The sequence below is a fragment of the Macrotis lagotis genome, chromosome 1 (assembly GCF_037893015.1).
Source record: "Macrotis lagotis isolate mMagLag1 chromosome 1, bilby.v1.9.chrom.fasta, whole genome shotgun sequence".
NCBI classification, from domain to species: domain Eukaryota; kingdom Metazoa; phylum Chordata; class Mammalia; order Peramelemorphia; family Peramelidae; genus Macrotis; species Macrotis lagotis.
In genome coordinates this window covers 889,074,152-889,088,122 of record NC_133658.1, presented here as the reverse complement: position 1 = coordinate 889,088,122, position 13,971 = coordinate 889,074,152, and the positions used below count along the sequence as shown (strand labels likewise).

The window sequence follows — 13,971 nt, the reverse complement described above, 5'->3', positions numbered from 1 at the left end:
CATGACCCATAGCATATTCAAAAGATTTAGGACCCACCTTCGGATCTCAGTGCCCATGATAATCGGAGCATGTAGGGGTGTGAAAGGCAACTCCTGCAGCTGCTGAGCAATGGGGGATTCTGTGATCAGGGATGTCTGGCTCAGATCAACCTCCAGATGAGCTATCCTGCTGCTTATAGGGGAGGATTCCTAGGGGGTAAGAAGAAGGTACTCAAACAAAACTGAAGGCACCCACTGGGATAGTTTCAGAACTGAGGCACAAAGGTACTGTTTCCATATAAGTTATATTTCCTGATGATGTCCTTTCACTGATAAAAAAAAAATTAGAAATTCTGCCAATGCTACTAATCAATGAGGGATTTTTTTCCATAAAGATTTAAGCTGTTTGTCTTCAGAAAGGCAAGGAGATATTGCATCTGGGTGCCAGTGGACAGAGTATGTTGGGGAGGAGATAAATACATGCTCCACCTCCTTTGTCCCTTTCCATGTCTGACCCCATCAAATCAGTCACAAGCTCTACCTACCCACCCACCCACCTATTCATTATTTTCACTCATTGATTCAATGGGCACTTATAAAGGACCAAAAGTATGGCAGGGGATGGGATAACCAGAGTTCTGCTAAGAGAAAATCCCTGCCTGCCTGCCCTCATGGAGTTGACTGTCCAATAATTCTTCTAAAAAGAATCCAGAACAATAGGGAAAAAACCAACAAACTAATAGCTAAAGGTGTGGCTTGCTTGGGAGCCAGATGCAGATGTCTGGAATGCTCTCTGAAGGCTTGACACTGAGCCTTCTGCTTGAAATAAAATGGATACTTAATGCCTAGATGTCTAAGACCATACCATCAACTCTGCAATTATACATTCAAAATGGCTGGAAAATTTAGAGCCCATAAATAAAATCCATTTAAGAAATTGTCTTTCAGAAAGTTTATGTTTGCCTTTCTGTTCAGTTTCTAAATGGACAAATTAAATGAAGCTCTTTCTCCATCATATTGCTGTGGGTTAAACAGAACATTTCTGAGCTAGAACCATCTGAGACATAGTCCTGAAACCTGTAAGCCAGGTGATATCTTTTGGATCCAAATGTGCTGTGCCTGTCTAGTACCTCTTCATATGAAAATACCACTGAAAAGAAAAGGGATGGTATCACTGAAACTTGATTTGATCATTTTTTCAGGTAGGAGTTGCTATTTCTATACTGCTTTATAGACATTCTATAGAAAGCATTTTCTATGTAATCACACGTGATCCTCACAATCCCCTGTGAGATAGCATGTACATTGTCTTATTTCACAGATGAAGAAACAAGCTCAGCAAGGTTATGCCTCAGATCACACAGTTAGCGCTGATACTAAAACACTGCCTTCTGATTTCAGATTCAGTGTCCTTGTCCACTGTGCCAAGCTATCCTTCCTTAAAGAGTATCCAGGTCACTGGATAGTTCCCTTTTCCTTTAGGGACCAGAGCCCCTAAGAACCATTTAAATTTGACTTAGCATCATCACATGCAAGCAGAAAAGTCAGAATTTTGATCCCTTTATAAGGCTGAAGCTTCCCTTTGGTTCTCTCCCCAAGGGAAACATAACAATGATGGTTTTAAGCCCAACCAATGAAAAAAAAAAGCAATGTTGCCCCCCCCATCCCCACAGCTCAGAACATCAGAATCACAAATAGAGAAAGAACCTAACTATAGAAGCCAGACTCCAAATTGACTTTTTTTAAGGTTTTAAATTTATTTTTATTAAAGATATTATTTGAGTTTTACAATTTTCCCCCAATCTTGCTTCCCTCCCCCCACCCCACCCCCACAGAAAGCACTCTGTCAGTCTTTACTTTGTTTCCATGTTGTACATTGATCCAAATTGGGTGTGATGAGAGAGAAATCATATCCTTTAAGAGAAGAGAAGTCTAACAGGTAACAAGATCAGACAATAAGATATCTGTTTTTTTTCCTAAATTAAAGGGAATAGCCCTTGCACTTTGTTCAAATTCCACAGCTCCTTATCTGGATACAGATGGTACTCTCCTTTGCAGACAGCCCAAAATTGTTCCCGATTGTTGTACTGATGGATTGAGCAAGTCTTTCAAGATTGAACATCACTCCCATGTTGCTGTTAGGGATATATATATATACATACATACATATATACATATATATATATATACATATATATATGTATATATATATGTATATATATATATATGTATATATATCACAGTTTGCTAAGCCATTCCCCAATTGAAGGACATTTACTGGATTTCCAATTCTTTGCCACCACAAACAGGGCTGCTATAAATATTTTTGTACAAGTAATGTTTTTACCCTTTTTCCTCATCTCTTCAGGGTATAGACCCAGTAGTGGTATTGCTGGGTCAAAGGGTATGCACATTTTTGTTGCCCTTTGGGCATAGTTCCAAATAACTCTCCAGAAGGGTTGGATGAGTTCACAGCTCCACCAACAGTGTAATAGTGTCCCAGATTTCCCACATCCCTTCCAACAATGATCATTATCCTTCCTGGTCATACTGGCCAATTTAAGAGGTGTGAGGTGGTACCTCAGAGAAGCTTTAATTTGCATTTCTCTAATAATTAATGATTTAGAGCATTTTTTCATATGGCTATGGATTACTTTGATCTCATCTGTAAATTGCCTTTGCATATCCTTTGACCATTTGTCAATTGGGGAATGGCTTTTTGTTTTAAAAATATGACTCAGTTCTCTGTATATTTTAGAAATGAGTCCTCTGTCAGAATCATTGTTATGTCACAATCATTGTAAAGATTGTTTCCCAATTTACTACCTTTCTTTTGATCTTGGTTACATTGGTTTTATCTGTGCAAAAGCTTTTTAATTTAATGTAATCAAAATCATCTAATTGGTTTTTGATGATGTTCTCCAACTTTCCCTTAGTCATAAACTGTTCCCCTTTCCATAGATCTGATAGGTAGACTAGTCCTTGATCTTCTAATTTGCTTATAGTATTGTTTTTTATGTCTATGTCCTGTAACCATTTGGATCTTATCTTGGTAAAGGGTGTGAGGTGTTGGTCTAATCTAAGTTTCTTCCATACTAACTTCCAATTATCCCAGCAATTTTTATCAAAGAGGGAGTTTTTATCCCAATGGCTGGACTCTTTGGGTTTATCAAACAGCAGATTATTATAATCATCTCCTGCTTTTACACCTAGTCTATTCCACTGGTCCACCACTCTATTTCTTAGCCAATACCAAACAGTTTTGATGACTGATGCTTTATAATATAATTATAGATAGGGTAGGGCTAAGCCACGTTCTTTTGCACGTTTTTTCATTAAGCTCCTGGCAATTCTTGACTTTTTATTTCTCCATATGAATTTACTTGCACAATTTTTTCTAACTCTTTAAAGTAATTTTTTGGAATTTTGATTGGTAGGGCACTAAACAAATAATTTAGTTTTGGTAGAATTGTCATTTTTATTATATTAGCTCTAACTATCCATGAGCAGTTGATATTTGCCCAGTTATTTAAATCTGATTTAATTTGTGTGACAAGTGTTTTATAATTGTTTTCAAAAAGTTTCTGAGTCTGTCTTGGCAAATAGACTCCCAAATATTTTACACTGTCTGAGGTTACTTTGAATGGGATTTCTCTTTCTAGCTCTTCCTGCTGTTTCTTGTTAGACATATATAGAAAAGTTGATGAGGGTTTATTTTATAACCTGCAACTTTGCTAAAATTGCTAATTGTTTCCAGTAGTTTTTTAGATGATTTCTTGGGATTCTCTAGGTAGACCATCATGTCATCTGCAAACAGTGAGAGTTTTGTCTCTTCCTTCCCAATTCTAATTCCTTTAATTTCTTTTTCTTCTCTAATTTCTGATGCTAACATTTCTAATACAATATTGAATAGTAGTGGTGATAATGGGCACCCTTGTTTCACCCCTGATCTTATTGGGAATGCCTCTAACCTCTCCCCATTGAATATAATACTTGTTGATGGTTTCAGATAGATACTGCTAATTATTTTAAGGAACAGTCCATTTATTCCTACGCTCTCTAGTGTTTTTTAATAGGAATGGATGCTGTATTTTGTCAAAAGCTTTTTCAGTATCTATTGATATGATCATATGATTCCTGATAGGTTTATTGTTGATATAATTGAGTATACTAACAGTTTTCCTAATATTGAACCAACCCCGCATTCCTGGAATAAATCCTACTTGATCATAATGTATTATCCTAGTGATGACTTGTTGTAATCGTTTTGCTAAGATTTTATTTAGGATTTTTGCATCTATATTCATCAGGGAAATAGGTCGGCCTGGAGATTTTATTTTAGGGAGTTCAGAAATGGCTTGTTGAATTTCTTTTTCTGAGATAGGGTTTTTTAAGTATTTAATCTCTTCTTCATTTAACGTGGGCAACTTATATTTTTGTAAATATTCATCCATTTCACTTAGATTATCAAATTTATTGGCATAGAGTTGGGCAAAATAATTTCGAATTATTACTTTAATTTCCTCCTCATTGGTGATGAGTTCACCTTTTTCATTTATGACACTAGCAATTTGGTTTTCTTCTTTCTTTTTTTTAATCAAATTGACCAGAGGTTTATCAATTTTATTGGTTTTTTCATAATATCAACTTTTGGTTTCATTTATTAATTCAATAGTTTTTTATTTCAATTTTAGAATTTCTAATTTGGCATTTAATTGGGGGTTTTTGATTTGTTCTCTAATTTTTTTAGTTGCATGTTAAATTCATTGATTTCCTCTTTCTCAAATTTATTCATATAAGCATTTAGAGCTATAATATATCCCCTGAGAGTTGCTTTGAATGAATCCCATAGGTTTTGGTATGTTGTTTCATTATTATCATTATCTAGGATAAAATGGTAAATTCTTTCTATAATTTGTTTTTCAGTCCACTCATTTTTTAAAATGAGGTTATTCAGTTTCCAATTTGTTCTGGGTCTATATCTCCTTGGCCCAGTACTCCATATGACTTTTATTGCATTGTGATCTGAGAAAGATGTATTCACTATTTCTGCCTTTCTACAGTTGATCATTAGGTTTTTATGTCCTAGTACATGATCAATTTTTGTATAAGTTCCATGTACTGCAGAGAAAAAGGTATATTCCTTCCTATCCCCATTCAGTTTCCTCCATAAGTCTACCATATCTAATTTTTCTAACAATATATTTACCTCCCTAATTTCTTTCTTGTTTGTTTTATGATTCGATTTATCTAGATCTGATAGCGGGAGGTTGAGGTCTCCCACTAGTGGAGTTTTTCTGTCTATGTCTTCCTGTAGTTCTTTCAGCTTCTCCTCTAAGAATCTGGGTGCTGTCCCACTGGGTATATATATATATTCAATATTAAAATGACTTTATTGTCTATGGTACCTTTTAGGAGGATAAAGTTTCCTTCCTTATCTCTTTTAACACTATCTATTTTTGCTGCTGCTTTGTCTGAGATAAGGATTGCTACCCCTGCTTTTTTTTACTTCAGCTGAAGCAAAATATATTTTGCTCCAACCTTTTACCTTTACTGTATATGTATCTCCCTGCTTCAAATGAGTTTCTTGTAAACAGCATATTGTAGGATTCTGGTTTTTAATCCACTCTGCTATTTGCTTACATTTTAAGGGAGAGTTCAGCCCATTCACATTCAAGGTTATGATTACTAATTCTTTATTGCCCTCCGTGCTATCTTCCCTCTGTTTGTATTTTTCCCCCTTCCCCCCCCTTTTATCCATATTCCCCAGTCTTTTGTTTCTGAAAACCACCCCCTTCAGTGTATTTGCCCTCCTATATCACACCCTCCCCTTTCCTTCCCCTTTCCCTTTTTCCCCTTTTCCCTTCCCTTCCTCTTGTTATTTCCCCTTATTTCCCCCACTCCCCTTCCCTTTCTCCATCCCCCCTCCCCTTTTAATACTTGAAAGGTTAGATGTTTTATAAGTTAACTGAGTATGTTTAGGTTGACTTTAAGCTAAATCTGATGAGGAGAAGATTCAGGTGTTTCTCCTCTGCTCCCTTCTTCCCACTATTACCATAGGTTTTTTGTACCTCTTAATGTAATGAGATTTACCCCATTCAATCCCCTCCCACCATCCATCTCTTTCCTGTCCCCCTTGTTAAGGAGGTAGTGTTTTTTTTAGGTCATTCTATCTAAGTCATAGAAAATTCTGAGTGTTTGTCCCTTCTAGTTCTGTATATTCTATCGAATAGAGTCAAAAGTCCTGAGAGTTATTAGAGTCTTTCTCCCAAGTGGGGTTAAAACCAATTACATCCCATTAGATAGCAGTCTCATGGATAGGTCATGAATGTCCATCATTTCTGGCTAGGTGTATTCTCTATGTTAGAGTTACATTTCTCAAGGTTTATGAGAATCTTTCCCGCCCCCCATGCTGGGATATAGCCAGTTTCAACTTACTGGATTGCATTTTTTTTCCTTTTACCGCCCCCCCTTTTTTTTACCTTTTCATGTGTCTCTTGAACCTCCTGTTTGATGTCCAAATTTTCTGCATAGCTCTGGTCTTTTCATAAGAAATTTTTGGAATTCTTCCATTTTGTTAAATGTCCATCTTTTTTCCCTGGAAGAGAAGGCTCAGCTTTGCAGGAAAGTAGATTCTTGGCTGCATTCCAAGCTCCCATACTCTTCGAAATATCTCATTCCAGGCCTTTCGATCCCTTAAAGTTGATGCAACCAGGTCCTGCATGATCCTTACTGTGGCTCCTTGATATTTAAATTGTTTCTTTCTGGCTGCTTGCAGGATTTTCTCTTTTATCTGATAGTTCTGGAGTTTGGCCACAACATTCCTTGGTGTTTTCATTTTAGGATCTTTTTCTGGTGGGGATCGATGTACTCTTTCAATAACTACTTTGCCCTCTGATTCCATGATATCAGGGCAGTTTTCCATCACTAGATCCTGTAATATTAAGTCCAGGCTTTTTTTCTCTTCAATGTTTTCAGGAAGTCCTATAATTTTCAGGTTGCCCCTCCTCGATCTATTCTCAAGGTCAGTGATTTTGTTGATGAGGTATTTTACAATTGCTTCTATTTTTTCTATTATTTGATTTTGTTTAACTGACTCTTGCTGTCTCATGGAGTCATTAGTTTCCTGTAGACTCCATTTTTGCGGGGGGAGATGTTTTCTTTATTAACCTTTTGCAACTCCTTTTCCAGTTGGTCAATTCTACTTTTGAAAGAGCTTTCCATTTGACCAATTGAGGTTTTGAGAGAATTAATTTCTTTTTGCATTTGCTCATTTGAGGATCTGAGAGAATTATTCTCATTTTGTATTGGTCCAATTGATGATCTGAGAGATTTATTCTCATTTTGTATTTGTTCAATTGTACTTTCTAAGGTTTTGTTTTCTTGTTGCAAGGTATTGTCTCTCCCAAATTTTTAAGTTCCTTCCTTATTTCTTCAAGGAAGTCTTTCTGTGCTGAAGACCAGATTGTATTCCACTCAGAGGTTCCAGGTCTCTCTGAGTTGGGGTCTTTCCCTTCCAGGAATTTTTCTATGGATCCACCTTTCCACTGACCCTTCTTCATTATGCTAAGACCTTGAGTTGGGGGGGGGGTTGGTTCATCTGGGCTTGGGATCGCTAAAGACTTTACTGAGTGCAGTTTCTCTGGCTGGCCAGTAGGAGGTGCTGGTTGCCCTCTCTGGGTTGAGAGGCCTTCTCCCTTTGCCGGAAGGGAGGAATTGGGGCTATTTAATTCTTTTGCCTTCAATCAATGGTGGGCTTTACCCTGGCCTGAGGTCATTCCTCAGTTGGGCTGGTTCTTCTGCTCACACACCTGGGCCTGAGGCAGGAGTAGTTTGCATTTGTTTGGGAAGAGGCCTCTGTGCAATGGAGGTGTGCACTCAGAGTTTCTCAGACCCGAGGAGCCTAGGGATGGTGTCCACAGCTCTCCTGCACCAGAACTCTTCCCCAAGCCTGGTCCCCAAGCTCCAGCGGGACAGCACCAACACCAGCGCCTCTGCTTCCCCGTGGGCCCAAGCCCCTTTTGTCTAGCCCCACTGCTGCTGATCCAGCAGGTCCGGCTCTCCGGCCCTCAGACTCCCAGTTCCAATTCAGCTGTTAATCTGGCTGATCCGGGGCTGATCCTCCCTCTGAGCCCAGACTCACCTGCACGAATTCTACCAAAGCTGCAGCGAGAGACAGATCCTGAGGTAGATGTTCTTTCTCCTGGCTTTTCTTTCTGGGTTTTGTGGGTCGGATTTCTTTTAAGAGGTTTGTTTCATGTGATAGATGGGGAAAGATCAGGAGACTTTAGAACTGTGCCTGTCTTCTCTCCACCATCTTGGCTGGAAGTCCCCCAAATTAACTTTTTTTTAGGAGCAAGTGTAGAGGGGCAGAGCCAAGATAGCAACATGAAGGCAGGAATTCCCAGAAACTCATTCCCTAAAAAACTCCAAAAGTCATCAAATTATGACTCTAGCCAAAATTTAGAGGGACAGAACACACAGAAAGATTGAGTGATACAATTGCCCAGTCCAAGATAACTTAGAAGTTAAATGGAAAAGGTTGTTTCACTGGGATTGGGGATTGGAAAAAGTCCCTGCGAGCCACAGTCTGACCGAGTGCCTAGATCCCTGGGGGCACCTGGGTCTGTGGCAGAAGGGGACAGTTTCCTGACCTCCTGGACCAGGGATCACTGAGAACAGTTTGAATGGGTGGTGAGAGAACTCTGCCACACCAGAATGGGTGTGGAGAGAGTGCCAGCCTCAGAACAGCCCTGTGGTGGGAACCTGAAGTAGGAATCAGGGAAGCCAGCCTGCACCTCCAGTGTGCAGGCAACAGATGGTAAGAGGGTCCACATACCAAAGCACAGCCAAGAAATCAGTCAGGGCCTCTCATAAGACCTTGGAGGAATTAAGGTCCCTGTGGGTTATCCCAAAATCTCCCCAAAGCCTTGGAAGTGCAGTAGATCAGTCATACACTGAGGAAATGAGCAAACAAAAGAAAAAGAAGAACCTGATGACAAAAAATTACTTTGGTCTCATGGAAGATTCAGAAGATGACAAAATCGAAGCTTCTATATCCAAAACCTCCAAAAGAAAGAGAAAATGGTCTCAGGCTTTGGGTGAGCTCAAAAAAGACTTTGAAAAGCAATTAAGGGAGATGGAGGAAAAATTGGGAGGAGAAATGAGAACGATGCAGAAAAATCATGAAAACCAAATCAGCAATTTGGTGAAAGAAATACCAAAAATACTGAAGAAAATAATATGTTAAAAACCAGTTTAGGCCAAATGGAAAAAGCAACACAAAGGGCAAATGGGGAGAAGAATGCCTTAAAAAGCAGAATTGGCCAGCTAGAAAAGGAGATAAAAAAGCTCTCTGAAGAAAATAACTCCTTCAAATGCAAAATGTAACTAAAAGATGCTGATGACTTTGGGAGAAATCAGGAAGAAATAAAACTATTCCAACCCCCCCCCCCAAATTAGAAGAAAATGTGAAATATCTCATTGAAAAAACAACCGACCTTGAAAACAGATCCAGGAGAGATAATTTAAAATTATTGGGGTACCTGAAATTCATGACCAGGAAAAGAGCCTAGGCTTCATTTTTCAAGAAATAATATAGCAAAATTGCCCTGTGATCCTAGAAGCAAAGGGTAAAATAGAAATTGAGGGAATTCACTGAATACCTCCTGAAAGAGATCCCAAAAGAAAAACTTCCAGGAATATTATAGCCAAATTCCAAAACTCTCAAGTCAAAGAGAAATTTCTAAAACCTGCCAAGAACAAACAATTCAACTACCATGGATCTATAGTCAGGATTACACAGGATCTGGAAGAATCTACATTAAAGGCTCGGAATATGATATTCTAGAAGGCAAAAGATCTTGGTTTACAACTGAGAATCAACTACCTCTTTCAGGGGAAAAGATGGACTTTCAACGAAACAGGGGACTTTCAAACTTTCCTATTGAAACAACCAGAGCTGAACAGAAAGTTTGATCTCCAAGTACAGAACTCTGTTGAACCATGGGGTGGGGGTGGGGGGCAGTGGATAAGGACTAATGAAGAGGAACTTAATAATGTTGAATTGCTTATATTCCTGCATGGGAAGAAGATACTGATAACTCATATGAACTTTCTCTTTTATAAGAGCAATTAAAATGAGCATATATAGACAGGACATAGGAAGGAGCTGAATATAATGGCATAATATAGTAAAAAGATGGAGTCAATGGGTGATAAAGGAAAGTACTGGGAGCAAGAGAAAGGAGAGGAAGAAGGGGTTAAGATATTTCACAGAAGAGTCAAGAAAAAGCTTTTGCAATGGAGTGGAACAGGGGAAGGCGAGGGGGGGGGAACGAGCAAGCCTTCATTCTCATCAGAAATGGCTCAGAGAGGAAATAACATACATACTTAATAGGGTATAGAAATCTATCTTACCCTAGAGAAAACTGAAAGGAAAGGGATGGGATAGGGGGAATGGGGAGAGGGAAGGAGGGAAGGAGGGAATAGGTGATAGAAGAGAGGGAAGATCGTGGGAAAGGGTGCTCAGATGCAACACATTTTTGAACAGGGACAGGGTGAAAGGAGAGAGAGAAAAGAATAAATGAGAGTGGGAAGGAACAGAGTGGAGGGAAATACAGCTAGTAATCGCAACTGTGGGAAGAATATTGAAGCAACTTCTTTGGTGGACCCATGATAAAGAAGGCAATTCATACCAGAGTCAGAGCCATTGGAATCTGAACATGGACTGAACTTTTTTTTTCTCTCTCTCACTATTCTTGAGGCTTCTCATCTTTTTCGGGGGGGAGGGGGTTTTATGTTTATTCTCACAACAAGATTATTGTAATAATATAAAATAAATAAAACAAAACAAAATAAACCAAAAAAGAGCAAGTGTATATATCCATCTTTTTAGAAGTCTGCATGTGAGGGAAACACCTACTTCCTGGGTTCCCTGGAAGGTCTTGAAGGACGTGGAGAGCTTCGAGTTGAGCTGAGTGGGTAAGGAAGGTCTAGCAGAGAGGCTTCGAGGGGTGGAGGTAGGAGAGCTTGACAGCTGGGACATTGACAACTGCAAGGCAAATGATGATGATGTCAACTTTAATAATTAGTTACGGTGGAGGAGAAAGTAAAACCATGAAAAAGAGCATATGAGAGGTCCAGCCAAAGACACTTATAAGACTCAGAATTTTAACACTACAGTAAAACTTAACAGGGGAGAAAAAAGGTGACTATGGGATGAAAACTGTGTTTTTCCTTTGACTGCTACATAAAACAAAAACCTCTTTGCATCAGGGTCTGTGATTTTTTTCAAGTGTAGGAACTATTCCCATCAATGCAGCTCAGAACCCTGGCAGACTTAGAATCTTTAGACAGGTTAAGTAGCTTATTCATGGTCAATCATCTATAAAGTGCCAAAAGGGGGAGTGGAAGGCACATCTTTTCGACTCTAAGACCAGCATCCTATCTGCCATGTTGACTCATCAAAATGACTCATGAGAAAGGAAACAACTGATTAATTGGTACATAATGTCACTAGGAAACATTTTTATGATAGAGTAGGAAGATCATTGGATTTGGCATTGGAGACCCTGAGTTATGATCTTGGTCAAATTTCTTAAGCCTCTGGGAAGATGTCGGTGGGGAGAGGATACAATTCCCTCCTCTGTGAAATAAGAGAAACAAGACAGAAGATCTCAGAGATCCCTCCAAGTCTGAACTCTTAAGACACACTGTATGAACTCAGATCCTGGTCACCAACTCAAATATGCATTCACATCCTGGATGTCTCAGCTGCCAGGACCCACTCCCTTCCAAAACCAAAGGCTCATCAGTGCTGCGGGAGATTAGTGTTCTATTGAGTTTCTTTGGAGACCATGTAGCCATTCTCAGATTGTAACAAGGTGGTACCACTCTTTAACTTGAGAAGCTCGGAGCATTGGCTCTGTGATCACAGAGCACATTCCTAGTACTGCCATGGAAACTACTTGAGGGAGAAGGCCTGGATTACCCCAGCAGGGCCATCTGGAGAGTGATCCCCAAAGCCCCCCTTGTTTACATGCGAATTCACTTTTCATTCATGCTGTAGTTCTCTGACTTGACAGAGAATAGCATCCTGAGTAGTCTCTCATGGTAAATTATTTCCCTTTCCTAGTAAGCCATTCTCCAGGTTGGTGAGGGGAAATAGCCTAGTTGGAGGTGGGCAAAAGGGCTGCAGTCAGGCTCATGACTCTAGGGGAGCTGCCATGGATATCACTGCCCTTCACAACAGGCCAAGGGTTTCTCTTTCCTTCTAGGACCCCAAGACATTTTCAAATGGATATCTGATTGAAAAGATCACAGAACCATTTTAATCAATCAATAAGCATTTATTAAGTGCCTCTGATGGATCAGGAAGATGGCTTACTAGACACCCTCAAAGTCAGGAAGACACAGGTTTAAGGAACTTAAACTGTCAGTGTGACCCTGGGCAAATCCCTTCTCTGTTAATACTATAGAATTACAGAAAAGTTGCTAACCTGCACTAGTAGAGGAAGTTTTCTCATCTGGGTCTTCCCATTACTCATGAAATCCCTAGGTGTTCTATTCAGTGCTGGAAATACAAATGCATGACTATTCCCTCAAGTTTGGGGGGCATCAGCTGGCACTGCCAGCTTCTTGGCAAGATTGACCATGGTGACACAACTTCCCCCCTCCCATACCAGAGTTTGCTGGCTAAGGCTCAGCCTAAGAATGAGGAGAAGGAATAAGGGAGAAGAATCAAGGAAAACTGCTTCTGCACCTGATATAAAGAAAGCTTCCTCCTAAACCAAGTGGACAGAACAGATCATTTTGCATGTGTTGAAATTTATCTTAAGCAGGATACAGGGGGCTTGTGAATAATGAGCAGGAAGCTGCACCTCAACAGCCCAAGGTCACACAAACAACATTATTTCTATCTGACAATGCAAGCAAAGTCCACCCCCTGAAAAACAGCAAGCGACCAGAGAAAGTGAAAAACTGGCCCCTGAGTGTCAGATCTATGGGCAGCACATTCCCTCTGCCCCTTCTGATGCCACTGGCCCCATCACCATTGCAGTTAACTGGAAAAGAGCTTTACTAATGAAAATACAGGGGCGGCTAGGTGGTGCAGTGAATAAAGCTCCGGCCCTGGAGTCAGGAATACCTGAGTTCAAATAAGACCTCAGACACTTAATAATTACCTAGCTGTGTGGCCTCAGGCAAGCCACTTAACCCCACTGCCTTGCAAAATCCTAAAATAAATAAACAAAAAAATAAATGGATGAATGAATAAACAGATAAATAAATGGATAGCCAATTAAATAGATGTGAATGAATGAGTGAATAAATAAATAGATAGATAGATAAATAAATAAAATGCAAATACAAATTTCTCTCTGCCTGGAGGAAAACTATTCTAACTCTGAATAAAGTGAACTTCCCTTGTCTTGATAGCAATCACCCCCCAATCTGATGAACATTCCCTTACAATCACCTGCAGATACTTACTCCAGGTCCTATTGGAGACAGCTGAACAGAAGACATCATTCCAGGCAGAATGGGCACTAGAAGGAAAGACCAGGAAGAAACATTTCAGTTGTTAGCTGGGCTCCCAATGGGATCAGAAAACAATGCATTTTGCCCCCAAAATGATGAGGACAAAAGAGTTCATTTCATTGAGTGCCTTAAAGTTTGCAAAAATGCTTCAGTGTACATTATCTCATCAATAAAAGATCTTTTTCAATCTCCTCTGCTGCTGATGCCTGGGATTTCAACTTCTCTTTTACGGATGCCTGAGCTGGGGGAGGAAGGGCCATTGGGTCAAAATGCTTAATTGTTCTTCCAAAGGATCTTGGCCAGCATTAAAGAAAATAGACAAATGGCAGCAGTCTTCTTGAATCACTGCTTTTGGGAGAGGAAATTAAACTGAATCTGCCATTTAGGACATCTTCATTATTAAGCGTGGCTTCTCCCTCCCTATTCGTTCCTTCCTTGTTCCTTTAATCTGTG

The 13,971-nt window shown here is 39.6% G+C and overlaps 1 protein-coding gene across 3 annotated transcripts in view; it reads right to left on the bottom strand.

Annotated features, from left to right (window-relative positions):
* NPHP4 (nephrocystin 4) overlaps positions 1-13,971 on the bottom strand; it is a 169,232-nt gene that overhangs the window by 53,058 nt on the left and 102,203 nt on the right. For all 3 annotated transcript variants that reach the window (XM_074218620.1, XM_074218621.1, XM_074218622.1), the window contains 3 exons: positions 13,471-13,526; positions 10,904-11,032; positions 38-189 (listed from right to left, as the gene is read on the bottom strand). In XM_074218620.1, coding sequence (XP_074074721.1) covers positions 38-189; positions 10,904-11,032; positions 13,471-13,526 — 337 coding nt within the window. The remainder of the gene's footprint in view (positions 1-37; positions 190-10,903; positions 11,033-13,470; positions 13,527-13,971) is intronic.